At 39.9% G+C, this 20,335-nt stretch overlaps 1 protein-coding gene across 1 annotated transcript in view; it reads right to left on the reverse strand.

Moving 5' to 3' along the window:
- The window catches only part of PTPN21 (protein tyrosine phosphatase non-receptor type 21), an 83,193-nt gene that overhangs the window by 40,311 nt on the left and 22,547 nt on the right, over nucleotides 1-20,335 (reverse strand). Inside the window, exons 2-9 of the mRNA XM_049897418.1 lie at nucleotides 15,933-16,102; nucleotides 11,621-11,718; nucleotides 8,813-8,880; nucleotides 7,943-8,013; nucleotides 5,635-5,722; nucleotides 5,165-5,253; nucleotides 2,398-2,485; nucleotides 1,470-1,549 (exon numbers count right to left, since the gene is read on the reverse strand). Coding sequence (XP_049753375.1) covers nucleotides 1,470-1,549; nucleotides 2,398-2,485; nucleotides 5,165-5,253; nucleotides 5,635-5,722; nucleotides 7,943-8,013; nucleotides 8,813-8,880; nucleotides 11,621-11,718; nucleotides 15,933-16,102 — 752 coding nt within the window. The remainder of the gene's footprint in view (nucleotides 1-1,469; nucleotides 1,550-2,397; nucleotides 2,486-5,164; nucleotides 5,254-5,634; nucleotides 5,723-7,942; nucleotides 8,014-8,812; nucleotides 8,881-11,620; nucleotides 11,719-15,932; nucleotides 16,103-20,335) is intronic.

The following is a 20,335-nucleotide window of genomic DNA, read 5'->3' on the forward strand; positions in this document are numbered from 1 at the left end:
CAGGTCTCAGTTTAGATGCAACGTCCATGGGAAAGCCTCTTCTATTGAGACTATATGGTGGTTGATACTAAGTTGTTAGCAGAAGGGGAGATAAAAATAGTCAGATTTCAGATATATTCTGAAGGGGTGGCTGATAAAATGTGGAGACGAATTGGATGTGGGATGAAGGAGAAACAGAAATTAAGTGTGACTTCCAGGTTTAGGCCTGAGGGACTAGGTGAATATCAAGTGCTGCCATTTGTCAAAATGGAAAAGAATAGGTGAGAAGCAGGTCTGGGGACAGGAATAGAAGGAAGAAGTCCAGAGCTCTGTTTTAAACATATCAAACTTGAGATGCCTCTTAGGTACCCAAATGGAATGTCAAGATGACAGCAGATGTATGAGTCAAGAGCTCAGAGAGAAGATGGGCCACACATAAGGTTTGATGTATCTTCAGTATATAGATGCTATTATAAGCCATGAGACAAGGTGAAATCCCCTAGAGAAGGAGTGTAGATAGACAAGAGATCTAAGGACTCAACCAGCAAAGGCCACTGAGAAGAAACAGTTTAGAATGAGGAAAACCTGGAGAGGGTGGTATCCTGGCAGCCAAGAAGAACAGAGTTCAGGAAGGAGTAGTCAGTAGGTAAGTGCTACTGAGTGGTTGAATGAAAAAACTCCTGAAATGACCACTGGATCAAGGTCACCGGTGACTGTGACAAGCAGGGTCAGCGGTGTGGCGGGCGAGGGGAAGCGGGGCCAGCAGTGTAGCAGGAGAGGGTCAGCGGGGTCAGCGGTGTAGCAGGCAAGAAGCGGGGTCAGCGGCGCGGCGGGCGAGGGGCAGCAGGGGCAGCGGTGTGGCAGTTGAGGGGCAGCGGGGTCAGCCGTGTGGCAGATGAAAGCAAGCAGGGTGAAAAGCAGACAGAAAGCACGTACCAGCACATACAGCTTTGTGAAGACATTTACTATACAGGCGAGCAGAGATACAGGCCGTGGCTAGTGGGGGATGTGGAATGAAGGACAAGGGTCTTCATATGTGAAACATCACAGCAGGTATGTACTGGGAAGGATCCAGTAAGGGGGAGCCCACGTGGGATAATCAAAATGCATATTAGGAAGAAGGGGCAGAAATTCTTCAAATGCCTTGAGAATCTAGATAATCTTTAATTGCTCAAAACGCTGACCAGGGACTGTTTGAGAAAAAAAAAAACGAAGGGTAAAAAGGAATATCCTTTAAAAAATTGGTAACTTGTTGAAAGAAATCTTAGAGACATATGTAGTCACCGGAAGTTGGCCAAAGCGAAAATAAGAAAAAAAAATTAATGTCATTTTAACATGTAAAAAAAAAAAGATGTTATGATAAAAGTGTCATAAAAATAAGATGATATGCTTCTGATAAAACCTGCTTTTCTAGCTGGTACAATGAAGCTCAAAACGAAAATGTGGACACTGATTATTTTCTCCCACGTCTGTGAGCAGGATATACTTACAGGCTACACTGGTTTAGTCTATAGAATTTGTGTCGAGCAACACAGAGTCTCCACACGTATTTTGCTGTTTCCATGTCTTCCTGGCAAACAAAATTGCATAAAGTGACATGAAAGTACATACACAACTTGATAGTTTTCATGCAGAGCTCATCTGAGAACAAGACACAGTTGGGTGACAAAGTCCCTTTCAGTACACTGTGATTCTTTCATTTTCCGTGGTTAATTCTTTGCCTTACCCTACGAATGCTACAATTCATATTTAAATTACCAAGACAGAAGAACATAAATGTTCTAAGAGTATGACCCTTACATTAAGCACTTTCAAAATGACTTAAAATTTTTTAAATGATAAAAATATCAATTTTTATTCTTGACAAAGAGATACCCCAAAATAATTTTAAACAAAACAGTTGACTCTGCGACTGAATACTGCCTTTGTCAAGAGCGACAACAGCATAAAACCATAACCTGTTGCCACTGAGTCAACTTCAACTCATAGCGACCCTACAGGACAGGGTAGAACTGCCCCATAGGGTTTCCAAGGAGGGGCTGGTGGATTCGAACTGCTGACCCTTTGTTTAGCAGCTGAGCTCTTTAATCACTGCGCTACCAGGCCTCCAGTAACAGCATAGAACTGTTAAGATAATATTTCTGCAGATCTATTCATTTATCAATGGAAATTAAGAGATCAGTCCTCACTTTCCCCACTAGTCCCTTTCCTTTAAGTCATCACTATCAGTCGGCATTTATCCAAGGACTCATTCATTCTTTCAACAATGTTTACTGAGCACTGACATTCTGTCATGTGCTGTTATACAAATTATAAAATAACATTTTATAATACTTATCGAATTATAAAATACCATAATTTCAACACCATCCCCGAGGACACACACGCACTCCATGCAGATTCCTCATGTTTACTCACAGTTTGAAACTGGATGGTCTCCTCTTTATTGGCCAGCTCTAAAGCGAAAAAGGACTTGTTGTGGGACATGTTAGCAATATCATACCACCTAAAGAACAACAAATAGAGAACAGCAGCATGAGTGCTCATGTTTACGGCAGGAGAGAGAATGCATCAATTTTTCTTCCTAAACTTGATTCATAAGTTATTATTTGTTACACATTTTAGAAAGGGGACAGTTTTATTCAGCTAGCATTCATTCCCTAAAGTTACAACTGGCTGCAAAAAGTAAATGCATGTAAACTAAACAGGGCTTGGAACCAGTTCATTCCGGTATGAACTCCTGCTGAAAATGGGCGTTTCCACTCCAGATATACTGAATCAGAATCTACATTTTAACAGGATCCCCAGGTGCTTCTTATCTATACTAAATTTTGAGAACCACTGCTCTACTAGTAGTTCTCTGGAAACCTGTTAGAAATGTGAATTCTCAGCAGGAGTTTGAACCCGAATGAATGGGTCAAAGCCCTGAATTGCTAAATAAGTGGAGAGATGCAAAATCTATTTATCCTCATTTGCCTGATTAGCTCAATTCCTGTCTTAGCAGGTTGCCAAGGCCTCAATCATTCATTCAACGAATATTTTACAGGGCTTCGCCCTAGTGACACAGTGGTTAAGTGTTTGGCTGCCAACCAAAAGGTTGGCTGTTCGAATCCACCAGTCGCTCCTTAGAATCCCTATGGGGCAGTTCCACCTTGTTCTATAGGGTCACTATGAGTCAGAATCAACTCGATGGCAATGGGTTTGGGTTTTGGTTAATCTTTACAGAAGGAGACTGCCACATTTTTCTCCCTCGGAGTGGCTGGTTGGTTCAAACTGGCAACCTTTTGGTTAGGAGCCAAGCACTTAACCACTGTGCCACCACGACTCCCAAAAGCTAGCATCATGGAGGGAAGTGGAAAGCAGGGATAAAGAAGCTGTTTAACACAGCAGTTAAGAGCTCAGGCTTGACATCAAGAATCTGAGTGCTAGTTCTGGTTATGCCCATTAATAACTGGGTGACCTTGGCCTCATCTCTTTCTAAGCCTCAATTTTCCTATGTGCAAAATGGCACTAATACCTACTGCCCAGAGTTGTGAGAATTACATACAAAAAGAGACAGAAACTACTCAGCATAGTGATTGGCTCAAAATAACCACTAAATAAATGGTAGCCCAAAAGAACCAAAACACATTTATAACATAGTAAGTTTTATAACTTTATAAAAACAAAATATTAAATTTTTCATCAAGAGATGATAGAACTGAAGTAGACAGAATCTCTAAGAGTAAAATTGTCAATATTTATATAAAACAATATTTAAGATTTTCTAGATTATGGATTTCAAGGAACTAAAAGGCAGGAATTGACCAACACAGCCCAATTCACTATCTATAAGACATAAATTGGAGCACAGACCAATATTAAGATGGAAATTTCAATCATACGTAATTTCATCGTTCAGAGTTGGTCTGTGTTTCTTGCTATATACATTCCAGGATCTCTTTAAGTGAACAGTATCACTTTTTTGTAATCAAAAAAAGAAATGTAACATTCAAAAAAGCAATTAAAATGTTCTTAGACGTTGTGGAGGGACCCCAGAGGTCATGGCCCCGGACTCTCTGTTAGCCCAAAACTAGGACCATTCCTGAAGCCAACTCTTCAGGCAAAGATTAGACTGGACTATCAGACATAAAACAATACGGGTGAGGAGTGTGCTTCTTAGCTCAAGGAGAGATGTGAGATTACACGGACAGCTCCTGTCTGGAGGCAAGATGGGCAGGGACAGGGGGACGGGAGCTGGTTGAATGGACATGGGAAATACAGGATGGAGGGAAGGAGTGTGCTATCACATTGTAGGGAGAGCAACTAGGATCATGAGACAGTGTGTGTATAGGTTTTTGTATGAGAAACTGACTTGAACTGTGGACATTACATTCACTTAGAGCACAATACAAAAAAATGTTCGTGGATGTTGGTATTTTGAGATATTCTGGTACATAACTAGAGTCAGAGGAAACGCCTAGATTTTCCCCAAGAAAGAGCCCTGTAAACCAGAGCTCAAATGCAGAATGCACATCGAAACAAACAATGGCCACCACATGGCAAGAAAAGGGTCACACTTTTAAGCATTTCATAAACAGGCCATCATTCTCAGCATCATTTTTGGCACATTTGATTTTGAGGAAAGTAGATTATAAAAAGAATAGTTACATTCAGGGGGTATTTTATTCTAGCAAGGGAAAATTTCCATTTTCAAATCAGTTGAGAGATACTAGTGAGCAATTTAACTAGTATAAACCAACCCTTTGCCATCGAGTTGATTCTGACTCATAGAGACCCTATAGGACAGAGTAGAACTGCCCCACAGAGTTTCAAGGAGCAGCTGGTGGATTCACACTGCCAACCTTTTGGCTAGCAGCCAAGCTCTTAGCCACTGTGCCACGAGGGCTCCTTAACTAGTGTACCTCCAAAAGCCACTGCCTTTGAGTCAATTCTGACTCCTAGTGACCACATAGGGTTTCTAAGCCTGTAAATCTTTATGGAAGCAGACTGCCACATCTTTCTCCCACAGAGCCCCTGGTGGTTTTAAACTGCCGACCTTTCAGTTAGCAGTCGATGTCTTTATTCACTTTATTCACTGTGCCATCAGGGCTCCTTTTAACTAGTACAGTACTAAAAAAAAAAAAAAAAATGCACCAACAGGAGCCACAGAAAATGCACTCTAAAGAAAGGTGTAGAAATATACCTGAATATCACAGGAGGCCTTCCGTTCTTATGCTTCACAAAGATACCTTCAAGACAAGCACCGATGGATATATCACTTCCTTGGCTATCCTAAAAGGAGACAGCAGAGGAAACACTCTAGAAGCAGATGCACAAAACTACAACAACTACATCTGGTTCACTAAACTTCTTTCCCAGATATAAAGTGTTCAGGAGGTCCACACAGTAACTGTTTTGAAGGAAAAAATCTGAATGGTATAAATGTTCTATCTTGTAAATATATATGAAAATTAAAGAGTCGGGCCTCTCAAAGTACTCTGTGCAAAAAAAGGAATATGTGTTACTACAAAATCATGGTCATGAGGACCTCAGCTTTTACACTATCAGCCTTTTGCACATCTTTGGTCTTAACACATCAGAGCATCCTTGGGCTTCCCCATTGGAACTGCTGAGACTCACTACAGGCTGCCCAGCCACTGCAGTGTAGCTTACCTTCGCAGGGTAGCTCTCTTCTCCATAGCCATCCATCCTCTCCACCTCCTGCATGTAGAGCATTTCAGCATCAGGAGCTGTGAGCCCTCTGCAACCCAAAAGAGGTTACTGAGATTGTTCACTAAACTAAAAATGAAAAGGAAAAAAAAAAAAAGCTTTTCCAAAAAAGTACATATCAATTTGGCAGAAAATACTATAAATATATCAAGCGTCTTAGCATCTCTAATTGTTTGTGTCAATCCATCAATATTTACTGAAAACCAACTACACGCAAAGCACTGTGCTGAATGCTGAGGGTTAGTTATATGAGAGCCTACCGCTTTGTACTTTCGGCAGGGGAGGTGGCAGCTGGGAATAAAAAAAAACTTAAAAACCTTCTTCAAGTGAAAGCCAGAATTTTTTCTAAACCACTGGGTAACTACTTATTATCTAAAATATCAGGCATTGCCAAGCATCATATGCTAAATGCCAAATAAGAGCAGGGAAAAGGGTCCGAGGAGGTCAGAGGACAGAGATCCCTGTTAGCTTGGGTGACTGGAGAGAACTGTGAGGAGGGGTATAAAGGCAGTGTGGGTAAAGAAGACGTGCTCAATCACATGAAGACTCGCCTCTCCAGCCCCATTCTCCCATTGCTCCCTTGCCCCCAATGCACCCATCCCAAATGCTTTGCATTTTTTTGAATACACCATGTTCCCTCACACCTCTGTGCTTCTGCACATGCTAATTCCTCTTCTCGGTATACCTATCAGCCCCTTGTGTACCCGGTCAAGCCCTAATATCCTGACTCAGCCCATGTATCATTTCTTTGTCACCTCCTGTAGTTCTCCCGAGTCTAGGTCAGATGCCCTGCTCTGTGCAGACCCACCACAGTCTGTGCTTACCTCTCCTGCTGCAACCAGACTGTGATGCCACAAACTACACTGCAGAACATATTCTAATTACTATCACAATCGCTTGTCCCATCTACTGGTAAGCTGCAAGGCAGGGAACGTATTCCTTAAAGGCAAGGAATTAGCCATTCCTCTGTACGCCCACAGCATCCAGCACTCTGCCTCATACAGAGCTACACTACCAAACTGTCTTTTAAGGAAATGCACAAATGAATGAAGGTGACAACAAAAGACAGGGCAATGTGTGCCTGAGGGAGAACAAGAAAATATTCACAAGCATTTGGGAAGGGGAGAAGAGATAAGAGGAAAGTGATATTTTAAGAAAATCAATCTTCCGTAAGGAGTCCCTAGGTGGCATAAAAGGTTAACTGCCCAAAGGCTGGCAGTTCGAACCCACCCAGAGGCACCTTGAAAGACAGGCCTGAAGGATCTGTCTCTGAAAGGTCACAGCCTTGAAAGCCGTACGGAGCAGTTCTACTATGCACACATGGGGTCACCACGAGTTGAAACTGACTTGACGGCAACCAACAACAACAACAACAACAACCTTTTGTAGGCAGCTGTATGGATTTGGTGGGAAGGGACTAGAAGCAAAACATTGTTTTTAAGGGAAGGGAATAAACAATCAGCTGTCATCAGTCAGATCTGGGGTCATACCCCACTTCTACCTCTCACTGAGTGTGTAACTTTGGGCAAGTTATTTAGCTTTTGTGAGCATGGTTTCCCCATCTGTAAGATGGAGGTCACAACGTTTACTTTAAAGAGCAGTTATAAGAATTTAATTATACACACACATCGAAGGGGGGCAAGCAGAGAGAACTTACAACTGCGTGCCTGTTAGGGTTACATTAAAATGTAGCTTTAGAAGAGGGTTTTTTCTTACAGACAACATAACAGATTCACCATCAGAGAAAGTCAGTATCTACCAGCATACCGAAGCACGCAGAAACATAGGTCAGGACAATGCGCTCCGCCACTCTGAGCAGTTTCCCCAGGGGATGGAGATGTAGCCTCCAAAGGTGTGCAGGGAGAAATAACCTGTACCTGCTGCCATCGTAACAGAAAACAAATCTACTTAATCTTGTACTAACCTACACAGGATTAGGTTACCACGCTAGCCTTTAACTCATAAGGTAAAGACTTGGTACCCTTCAATAACAGGCCACTTTCAACTTTCTCAATTTTCTCATCAGTAAAACATGAAAAATTAAATGAGTTAATACGGTAAGTGCTTCGAACCCCACCTGGCACATAGTTAAGTGCTATGTAAATGCTGGTACTCATAGTACAAGCAGCAGTAATAGTAGTAGTAGCAGTAGTGACAAAAAAAAAATCTGAATTTAATTGTCAATGCATTTTTCAGAAGTCAATAGGCGTGAGTTCTACACTATTTCCATCTCTTATTTCTCAGCGTTTACCTGTATTTCTGATGTAGCGAGGCCACTTTTTGGGTTGCTTCTTCCAATACTTTTTCATCTTGTAACCAGCCCTGAACAAAACACACAGCAGGTAAGTACGTAAACAAATCAACCACATTTCTTAGGAAGAATCATTGCTACTGATTGTGCCCAACTCTTGTCACTTCCTGGCAAAAACACAAGTAAGCTTAATGATGTGGGAGATTTGCCTAAGTCTGTCATCAAGATTCAGGATCTTTTTAAGGAATTAAGTGGCTTCTGCTCAGGAGTCAAAGAACGTGCACTGTCTTCTCAATTCATTGAAGAAAACGTTTCAGCTGAGTGAGCACAGCAGGCTGGCATCCCGGTCGGCCAGCTCTGAGCCCAGCACATTAGCAGCATCTTGGGCATCCTCTGCCTCGCAGTAGAAGCACTCAGCAGAGCACAGTTTTCATGTCAAGTCCACCAACAGTGACTTAAAAAGTAGAAGGCAGTGTGTTTTTTGATACCTAAATACTTTTCATTGGTGACAAGAAACCAAACCCATTTCAAAATAATTTTGTGAGGTTTCGAGCCTTCAGGTAAAAGGACGACATTGATGTGGTTCGTCAAACGCTGGAGTTAATCCCTAACTTCAGACTCACGTTCAAATATAAAACTAATTTCTCTGGCCAGAAAACAAGTGACAACAGAGCCTTCAGTCTCTGTGGGTTCACAAGAACCAAGAAGATAAGGAAAGTATTCGCATTTCAGCTGTTTATAGGAGGTAACTGAATTCTCAGTGCTATTCTGCCATAACGCAAAACTACCATATAGACTTCAAGTCCAGGGTTATTTAAGGTATGGGAATAAACTGTCTTTAAAAAGGCCCAATGTAAAAGGACGACTTACCACAGGAAACAAGGCAAATTTCTGAAGAAAGTCCTGGGATTCATACTGATCAAAGTCACCAAAATCAGCTGTACAAAATGACAAATAGTCACCTGTCAATTCTATTTCATGTGCATGGCAGTACACTTAAAAAAAAAAAACCAAACCCATTGCCATTGAGTCTATTCTGACTCATAGGTGACACTACAGGACAGAGTAGAACTGCCTCATAGGGCTTCCAGGGCTGTAATCTTTACTGAAGCAGACTACCGCATCTTTCTCCCATGGCGCAGATGGTGGGTTCAAATTGTCGACCTTTCAGTTAGCAGCCAAGTCTTAACCACTGTGCCACCAGGGCTCCTTTAGCAATGCACACAAAATTCCACATGTAGTATATAGATTGCATGCTTATGATTCAGAAGTCAAATCTCTCTTAACACAGTTATAAAGTGTGTATTTTTAAAATACCTTTTTTGAAAAAACATTAGATAGATCCATGTATCCAACCTTGGAAAAATGCTTATGACTAAAGTAAAAAACAAGTTACAAATGATATATAACGAAATCTCATTTTCATAATAAAGAACAAACCTACACTGTAATCAAGTAACCACAGTGGCACAATGCTTAAGTACTCCGCTGCTAACTAAAAGGTTGTCAACCCAAACTCACCCAGTAGCTCTAAGAGAGGGACCTGGCAATCTGCTCCCATGACAGCCTAGGAAACCCACAGGGCAATTCTACTCTGTCATATTGGGTCACTGAGTTGGAATCAACTCAACGGCACCTAACAACAGTAACAATGCTGTAATCATATATTCTTGTTGTTAGCTGCCGTTGAGTAGGCTCTGACTCATAGCAACACTACGTACAACAGAACAAAACACTGCCCTGTCTGCAGTACATTCAACAACGTTCTGCTGCTATTCATAAGGTTTTCACTGGTCGATTTTTTCAGAAGTCGACTGGCAGGTCCTTCTTAAGTCTGTCTTAGTCTGGAAGTTCTGCTGACACCTGTCCACCATGGATGACCCTACTGGTATTTGAAATACCAGCAGCATAGCTTACAGCATCACGGCAACACACAAACCACCACAGCACAACCAACCAGCAGACAAGTGGCGGTACTTACTTATTTACGCACTGGTAAATCCATCGTATGGATTTCATTTCAGGGGTTATTAGTAATAGTGATTACCTCTGAGAAATGGAATTAGGTCACGGGAATATATTATAGCAAGATATATTAGTTTTGAAATTTAAAAGTATTGAAAAAAAATTGACAGTTTAGCAAAAAGTTTATGAAGAACTAACTCTTAAAGCCACAGATGATACTTAAGAAACCTCAAAGTTTTCCTGAAAGGGAATGTGGCTCCATGTATATTAGGCATTTGTTTGTCTACAAGTAATAATATATGTCTGCATGCCTGCTGGTATCTGGAGAAATGTTGTTAATTGTTCTTCTGATTGAACTTCTATTCCCCATAAAATAAATGCTAGTTATTTTATGAAACAAGGTTCCATCAAGTACATACATACATGTCTAATACATGTAGATTGGGCAAGTAAGGAATAAAAGACTTAGACAATTCATAAATGTGAAATACAAAATCGTTATCTATTATTACTGCCGATGCTCTAAAATTCAGGACAACTGTTTAAGAAAGCAAACAAAATGAAGTGTACTGAAAATATAAGTGAACATAACCTCATTCATTGGTTGGGAGATCTTTCTTCCAAATGGCAGAGTAAGTACTCGAACTAGGGGAACACAAATATTGAATGCTTTATAAGTGTATAGAGACCATTTGAGGAGCTATGGAGGGTAGATGAGTTCCTGAAACTATTGCCCTGAGATAATCTTTAAAATTTAAACCAAAAATATCCCCGAGTCTTCTTAAAACCAAAAAATACTGTAGCTTAACTAGTTTAAAAAAAAAAAGCCTGCCTTGAGCATTATGCTCTTTTAAGAACTCTCTGTATGGGATCAAATTGACAAACAGCAACTCAAAAGATTCGATAGGAACCTTAGGGGGCAGTGAGTTTATGGTAATGGGGGAGGAACGACTCAGAAAAGGAGGGTGAGAATGGTTGCACAACTCAAAGAATGTGATCATTGTGACTTAATTGTACATGTAGAAACCGTTGAATCCATATATATTTTGCTGTGTATATTCTCAACAACAACAAAATAAATCAAATGAAGAAAAAAATGTATAGAGACCAAAGTTCATTAGTGGTTACCAGGGGCGAGCAGAAGGGAAGGGAAGAGTCCAATGCTAGGGGACACTAAGCTTATTAAGGGTGATAGTATGATCTGGGACTAGATATGGGTGATGGTTGGACAACAGGATGAACAGAATTAATGTCCCTGAACCATACACGTGAAGGCTACTAAAACGTCAACTGTTTTGTTGCATATATATTTTCCACAATAAAAAAAAATGCTTTTACACATATGCATTTCTGTTTATTTGACTATTTGCCCTGCTGTCATATGATAAGATGGTTAACCTTCCAGAAGTCTCACATTTTACTGAAGTAATCCAACTTCAGCGCTTTATTCTGTTGTACATGGGGTCACTATGTGTTGGAACCGACTCAATGGCACCTAACAACGACAAACCCAAATTCATTTTTTTTTTCTGAAGAAGTTCCTTAGATAATAGAATGACATTTTGCTAATATGTAAATACTACTAAAGATGTACACCCAAAAAAAAAAAATGTATACAGAAGGTTGATTACTTTAAAAATTCCTTGCCGCTTTTGTTACAACACACATTCTAATCTTATAGAAGGATTTACATTATTGACTGTCTTTAATTACCTTGAACAGCTAAGCCTGCTAGCTGAATTGCTTGTTCTAGTGTACAAGGAATGTTTCCTTCCAAGATATCTTTCTTCAGTTGCAAATAATACTGATACCTATTAAAAAAAAAAAAAAGTCAATTTTTAAAAGCCAGTATCAACATTGCCTGCAATTAAGATACAATGCATTTCACTATAACTTATTAGAGGAGCGTAAACCATAATGCCAGATGGTTTCAAAAAATGTCTGGAATGCCCCGGCCATATTCACACACACACAATTTAATCAATTTATTTAGTCACTTATCCCAAACTGTAGTTACTTCAAAGCTAAAACCATCTAGAAGACAACTGGTTATCGGTCTCATGCCCTTCATGTTTCTCTTTTCAATTGGAGAAAGAGAGAATCATTGCCCAATCTTGTACTTTAAAAACTCTTGTCTAGTAGATTGGGGATATTAGATTTTGCTGACCCAGTGTGGTAGAAATTCCCTAGCCCTGGAAAATTGGCCCAGAGCAAAATGGCTCCTGATATTTCAGAACAGGCTTATGCTAAAATATTTGTTGATGAAACCCCTAAAAGAATAGCTGCTAAGATGCTTTTTCAATTCAAACATACCAACGATCATGGAGATGGCACAGGATGGAGTAATACTTCATTCCGTTATACATAAGGTCAAACTGCATTGAAGCCAACCCAATGGCAACTAAGAACAACAACATCTTAACAATATTAAGCCTTCCAACCTATGAACAAAATATATCTCCATCTATTTGTCTTAAGATCTCTCAACAATGTTTTGTAGTTCCCAGTATCTGGATTTTTCACATCTTTTGTCAGCTGTACCCCTAAATATTTCATAGTTTTGATGCTATGTATATGGTATTTGTTCAGTTGACAGTATATAGGAATATAATTGATCTTATACCATCCTACCTTGATGAATTTAGTTTTAATTACAGTAGCTGTCTGTAAATTCCACTGGATTTCCCACAAAGACATAAATGAGTATCTACCCTGTAAATAATTCTGTTTCAATGTAAATGCTAGTGCAAATGACTAAAAAAGACCTAAATGATACTTCTGCGTCTGTTGTTTTATTGCTTAATTTTACGTAGCCAGAAAAAAACAACAACCAAACCCTTTGCTGTTGAGTCGATTCTAACTCACAGCGATCCTACAGGACAGAGAAGAACTTTCCAAGAAGCGGCTGGTAGATTCAAACTGCCAACCTTTTTGATTAGAGGCCAAGCTCGTAACCACTGCGCTACCAGGGCTCTTGTGTAGCCCAAGACTTCAACAAAAGGAAAAAGAAAGTACATTGTTCTTGCTTTTCATTATTATACATAGTTGTAAAACATATGTAATAGTTGCAAATACTGGTGTGGGTGTGGGTGTGTAGGTGTGTATTTTTTTTCCCCTTTTAATGTTGGTATGCCCAGGTTCTGCTCTGTCTTCTTCCTAGTATCCACATACTCACCCTAAAAGACAGCTTCTACTCCCGAGGTTTTGACTAACCCCCAAATATAACGTACCCTCCAAGGTGGTGATGAATACCAGATCATCATCTCCAGTCCAGGCTTCGCTCTCCAGCCCGAGACCTGTACGCTCGCCTCCAGGAAGCTTGCCTTAAACCTTGGGGGTAGTCATGTGACTTAGTTCTGGCCAATGAGAGGTGAGTAGTAGCTTCAAGGGGAAGTGGGGCTTCCAGGAAGGCCTCTTAAAAGAAGGTGATTTCACTGAGAGTAGGACTGATTTTACCTTTCCTGCTGCCTGGAATATGGTTTTAATAGCTAGACCTTCTCTAGATATGTTGAACTAAAAAGTAACCTAGTGAATGGAAACAATATGCTGAGGATGGCGGCACGGTAGGAGAAAGAGCATGGATCCCTCTTTGTGGAGCTATGATACAAGCTCTGCACAGCTGACCTCTGGACTGCTTTTACAGGAGAAGCCAATGATATTTCCGGTTTTCTGTGATATATGACCATACTTAGTCCTAAGTGATACAAGTTCTCCCTCTATTAGACTCTCCTACGCTTAATCAAGGAGACGTCTTGCTGATTGAATCTAACAGGCCCATTCTCTCTCAGCTCCTCCTATTGCTAAAGCCTTTGTTTAAACCCGTATTACTAGACTAATACTTAAATTACGGCATCAACTCTCCTAACTGGTGTCTTGCCACCTCTGATCTACCCTCCAGGATGGTTTCACAGTAATCTTTGTAAAAGTCAAATTTGATCATTCCATTCAAGTTCAAAAATGTCTTCTCCATTGTACCATAACTTCATAGCTGGCACATGCCAACTTATCGCGCTTCCTCTCTCCTCTAAATAACATCTGAAATTCCCTGAAAATATCAGGCTCTATCCATTTTCCCCCAGCTTTTTACACAAGCGATTTCCTCTAACTAGAAAATTCCTTCTAAAGTCAATAGAAAAGTCAGCTTCCTTATTGTTCTCATTCATAGTTTTCCACGTCCCGTTAGGAATTCCTTGCTTTAATGAAAGCATTTGTTATCATAATTTACAGTTCTTACTTACACAGACTGCCAGTTCCACCAGACTACGGAGCAACTCCTCCAGGGTAGGATTAAAGTCTATTCACTAATGTATTCACCTCCCACACCTGACCAAAGCTCCCAAATCACACCATATCACATCCTTAATAAATGTTTAAATAAATAAGTCAAGATGATCAGTTCATGTTGTTTGTCTCCTGGCTTCCACTTCTCTCCTCAATACAGACCTGTTTTACAGTCAGTATGGGTTTATCCCTATCACCTGTTCCTAGCTTTCCCTCCTCGTCCAGTAATTAATTGGCAAACACAGTACTTAAAAACAACATTCTGCAAAAACGGGACAGTGCCAAGTGCTTGCTATATGCAGGGCTTTTTCTGGGTATTATAGATATTGGAGCCCTGGTAGCCCAGTGGTTAAGAGCTTAGCCGCTAACCAAAAAATTAGCAATTCAAATCTACCAGTCACTTTCTGGAAACCCTATAGGGCAGTTCTACTCTGTCCTATAGGGTCGCTATGAGTCAGAATCAACTAGACAGCAAAGGGTTTGGTTTTTGGTTTTATTATAGATATTGTGGGAAAGGTAAAGCTAAAAGAAAACAAATATTTAAAATCTAGGAAAGAGATAAGACATGTACACTAATAACCATAATGAAAGGTCATGATAATTGACATCATAATCCAAGGACAGGCAAATCCCAGGACAGTGTGAAGATGGCAAAGCTCACACCTGCCTGGGGTCATAGAAGGCTTCACGGAGAAGGGGCCTTCTGAACTACAATTTGGAGGATGAATAGGATTCCACTGTATAAATGAGAGAAAAGATCTAGGACACAGAGATGCAAAAGCATCAGGCATGTTCAGGGCACTGGAAGTAGTCCAGCTGGCCTCAAAAGTAATACTAAATAGGGTTAAAACAACAAAGTTGAGGTGGATTTCAGAGAACTTTGAAAAGCTGGCTCAAGATGTAAGTTTTATTCCATTGTGTTTTGTTTTGTCTTCAAGGAAAAAAAAGAGGGAGAGAGGGAACATGTAGTTACCCTACCTTATTCCCTAATCTCATCTTCCCTTCCTGTTTCGATCCCCTTAAAGTACACGACATATTGGCCAAAAGCTTCTGATCTTCAATGCCCCCTCACCTCACTTCACGGAGCCCTACTGACGTAACAGTTAAGTCCCCGGCTGCTAACCGCAAGGCTGGCAATTCAAACCCACCCAGCTGCCCTGTGGGATAAAGACCTGGCAATCTACTTCTGTAAAGATTAAGAGCCAAAAAAACCCTATGAAACAATGTTTAGTTTTTAAATTACTGACCCAACAGAAATTGACTTGACAGTACCCAACAACAACACCCCACTTCTCACATACAAACACACATGCACACACACAGTCTACAGGGTACAGGTCCTGGAATCAAGAATTATAAGAACCCTGCTGCACACTGAAGAATGAGCAAGGTTTGGTACTTTTTTTTTTTTAATCTCCTCTCTCATTTCATTGTTACAAAGGATCAGAAACAAAACAACAAAAACATTAAAGGCACCATCACTACAAGAGGAGTTCTCAGCCAGGGTCAAAAGCTCATTTTCCCCTGAATCACTCCTCTGTGCCTAGGGAAGCCATAACTCATGCCGCACACAGTAAGACACACGGACGTAACCACGCAGCAGAACCTCCACGTAGAGCGTGGCTCCAAATGTGGGGCGGAAGGGCAACGTTTCAGTCTCGTCTCTTCTGACTGTGGCCTTACTTTCACTTTTTGACTCTCACCCGATTTACTTCCTAAAGGCAAACAGTGCCCTCCTTCTCACCTGGTAATCTCCTGCTGCAACTGCGAAACCGAAGGCACGTAAAACACCACTCCAAAATAGACGGTGGGTTCCACTGCGTATTTATCCAGCTGCTTCTTTAGAGGCTTCTCCAAATCTACCCACCGGCGCTGGTTCTGCTTGTTGTAGTACCAGAGGCTGAAGTAAGTGATCTGGAAAGAGGGAGGGTCACTGAAGGAGGCAATAATGTACAAAAGGAATCAATCACTTTAACTGCAATAAACCATGACCTGGGACCAAGGGACAGCAGTCTCCTATTGCCGCTCTTCTCAGAAAGGGCCAACTACTGAAAAAAAAAAAAGACTAGCTAAGGAGCTCTGATGGTGCCAACGGTTAAGCTCTCAGTTGCTAACAGAACAGTTCGAAGTTCGAACCCACCCAGGAGCTGTGCAAGAGAAAGAGAGCAATCTGCTCTCGTAAGGATTACAGCCTAAAAAACCCTATGGGAAGTTCAACTCTGTCACGTGGGGTCGCTATGAGCACCCAACATCATCATTTATATCTAGAGACTCCTATTCAGGAAACAGAGGAAAAAGTCAGTTATGCTCACATACCATTTCTTGAACTCTGCACAAAATGCATTCATATAGTTTTACACGTTAGCCTAGAAATCAATGTAGCGGGTGCTAGATTTTTCATACAAGTTTTCACAAAAATCAGTATGTCGAACAAATAGTTTAGTTTTTTTTAATTACTGATATATTAAATTTATTACATTATTTTAATATAAGCATAACTGGGCTTTGTCTTAGTTACTGAGCGCTGCTATAAGAGAAATACAAATGGGTGACTTTAACACAGAGAAATTTATTCTCTCACAGTTTAGGAGGCCAGAAGCCCAAACTGAGGATGCTGGCCCTAGGGGAAGGCTTTCTCTCTGGTGGCTCCAGGGGAAGGTGCTTACTCCTTGGCTCCTTGGTGATCTTCATGAGGCATGGCATGTATCCTCTCCAGTCTCTGCTAGCTTGTTTTTTAATCTCTTTCACATCTCAAAAGAGATTAACTCAAGATACACCCTACACTAATCCTGCCTCAATAACATAACAAAGACAACTCACTCCCAAATAGGATATAGCCACAGGCATATAGGTTAGGATTTATAACACATGTTTTGGGGGGACACAAGTCAATCCGTAATAGGCTTCTATCAAGTAAAATTCTTCTGACTAAACACTGTTAACCCAAATTTTCACTACTCCGGAATTTGGCTTCTGTAAATAAATTATTTTATGTAAAATTATTTCATGTAAGTATTATAAATTCTAGCAGTTAGAGACACAGTCCTAACTCTTCTTGCCCCCAAAATCTCATTAGATACAAATTTAAACAACTAATGCGATGGAGGTGAATTCTCTCTCACACACACAAAACGCTGTAGCTAAAGCAGTAAACTAACCTAAATGTTTTTCTCAGAGCTTTAAAAAAAAGTTCAGAAATTAGCATTTAGACCTCATTTGCTGTGTAATGAAACCACTAAGGTAAATCCATACTGGCCCTGGGCCGGGTCAATCTGCAAGGGTATCAATGCACTTAATAGTCCCAAGACCTGAAATGACAGCCTCATGCCACTGCTAATATTTACCTCCAAATCAATGTACAGATCGAGGCAATTGGAAAACCACTACTTTGTAGATCTTAACTCTAGAGCAATGCTGTCAAATAGAACTTTCTACAATGATGTAAATTTCCTATATCTGTCCAATACAAAATGAAGGTCCAAGAGAAATGTTCAATACAAAAGCCAAATAGCCATGTGGGTATTGAGTGCTCGAAATGTAGCTAGCACAATAGAGGGACTGAATTTTTAGTGTTATTTAATTTTAATTGACTCAAATCTAAATAGTCACCTGTGGCTAGTAGCTACTGTACTGGATAGTGCAGCCCTAGTGCAACAATAATAAAACTTAGAAATAGTAATACTCAAGCTATTTCTTTGACCTATAATCCTCAAATAAAAAAATGAATTTTTAATTTGCAAGGAAAAAGAACTATACAAACTTGCCCTCATTTTAATTTCATCTTACAATTTTTATCAACATTTTTGCTGTTAAAATATTTTAGGAGAGAAAAAACCATAAACTTTAAAATGAATCTATATCAAATAAGCTCCATAGGAGTGGGGAATATGCCCAATTTCCATTTATACCTACAAATCTCCTAAAATAATGCAGGAATTCAGTAACTACTTTGTTGAATAAAAGAATGAATATTCTCTTGCTTCTTAGTTGCTATGCAAGCCATCACATATGAATAGGTTTTTTGTCTTTTTTTTTATCGTGGTGAGTATGTAAGTAACAAAACGTTTGTCATTTCTACAGTCTTCACATGCACAGTTCCCTAACATCAATTACGTTCATCACGTCGGTCACCCATGGCCGTTAACCGTGGCTGAACTTTTTACCAGTGGAATATTTGTTAACATTTACTACGCACCAGGTGAGTTCTGAGACACTCAGGTATGCTGTGGATTGAATCTTCACCACTCCCCTCATGTACCAGCCATTTTTATCTGTGTGAAACTAGTGTATTTCCAAGTACTGTCCCTGGACCACCTCCATCAGAATCACCTGGAGAGCATCCTGGACCTTGTACCCCAGAGTTACTAAACCTCCAGTTAATTCCTGTGCCCATTAAAGTTTGAAAACCGCTGCATTTGCCACACTGCCCCATCATCACGCAGGAGAAAAGGCACACAACCAATCCGTGCTGGAAAACCTGGAGGTAAGGAGATCAAAACACACTTTAATGTGCCAGAAAGTCTGAATCCTATTGACAATTACTTTCTGGAGTTATGATTACATTTCAAATGATTACATTATATCTGTAAGGACAGAACACATACCACGTTTACAGAAAACAAGTACTGTTCCTTTCCTTTTAAACTCCTCTTACAAAAGAAGAAAAATCTGGTTTAACAGAAGGGACACGATGCTTAAAGTCCCAAGTCATGGGTTTGACTTCCAGCTTGGCCACTTAATAGCTATGGGAATTGGACAAGTCAATAGGTCCAATTCAGTGTTCTCAAGTGTAAAATGAAGTAATACTTTCCTCACAACTCCACCACAAGGACTAAAGAGGGGAAACCACACGAAAGCATTTTGCTACTAAAAAATCGCTGTATTTTTTTAAAAGATTATTTAGTCTCACTCCTCTGCCAAGCACCAACACCACCAATTGTAAAACCTCCCCCTCCCAAAAAGGAAAAAACTTTTCTAATTACAGTTATTTGGGTTGATTACAACACAATGAGTTTCTGTGAACTGTATGTTTGTTTTGTGTTCCATCCTAGAACCCAAGTTTCTAGACTAGATGTACCATGCTTGGTCTCAAACGCACACCACTACTAAGCACTTAATTCCATAAACATTTATTTTTTGGCAAAAACACTAAAGGCTTTGTGCTAGGTCCAGGGTGGGTATCTTTAGGATCTAAAAACTGTTTTGGTCATAACAGCATTACAGTGCTTTTAACCAACATTAAAAAAATCTTTAAAAATCCTTTGTGTACATTACTTTTCCCTTTAAACAGCTGGACTTGAATGTCCCAAATCCAAGAATTTAAACAGACCTGTAAAACAATAGGGTTCTTGTGTAGTCTGTGGCTGTGCCTTTTTTTTTAACTGATTATGATATAATTAAACAGAAATACCTGCTGAAAAGCCTGCCAGAATTATACAAAATAGCACATTCTAAAATGAATCCTCTCAAAATGTGCTAAGTTTCTGAGATTTATTATGACTTGGTAAGTATTTACGTTAGCAATGCATTTATTACTCACGTCACACAGAGATAGAAAATCAGACAGAAACAGATAAATACATCTGTGAAATGGCATCATTCGTTTTTCAAGATTACATGCCTTACAAGGAGTGGCAAAGAACATATCTAATTGTGCAGCAGCTGAAAAGAATGGTGGATTTAGCAAATTATTTGCTGATAAGCTATTTCAGATATAGGAGAGTCTAAGATTTTGGACGTTTGAACGTTGGTCCATTTTATGTTATAGAAAAGTTATTTGTTCTGGTTCTTGCTTCTCTATTCAAGTTCTATCTTAAGAAGTGGTTAAGGCTAGCCAAAATCAAGTTCATACCTCGTTAAATACTTCAACTGGGTATTGTATTTCTAAAACTGCTGCTAGAAATGTTTGTATGCATGTGAGTAACTAAAATCTTCTAACATTATAGTCCTTGAATTTCAGGCTTTCTTAGAATTTCTATATATAATCAAGTAATACTTCCGATCAGATAAGGTTTTATGACTGTAACAGGATTCGTTTCTAAGATGGGTAAGTGGAGCTTGGGCAACAAAATGTTGTGACTAATTCTCGTCAGGCAAAGAATTTTCAGCATGAGTTCATTTCTTTGGTTTGTCTTGGCTAACGATATT

The sequence above is a fragment of the Elephas maximus genome, chromosome 10 (assembly GCF_024166365.1).
Source record: "Elephas maximus indicus isolate mEleMax1 chromosome 10, mEleMax1 primary haplotype, whole genome shotgun sequence".
Taxonomy (NCBI): domain Eukaryota; kingdom Metazoa; phylum Chordata; class Mammalia; order Proboscidea; family Elephantidae; genus Elephas; species Elephas maximus.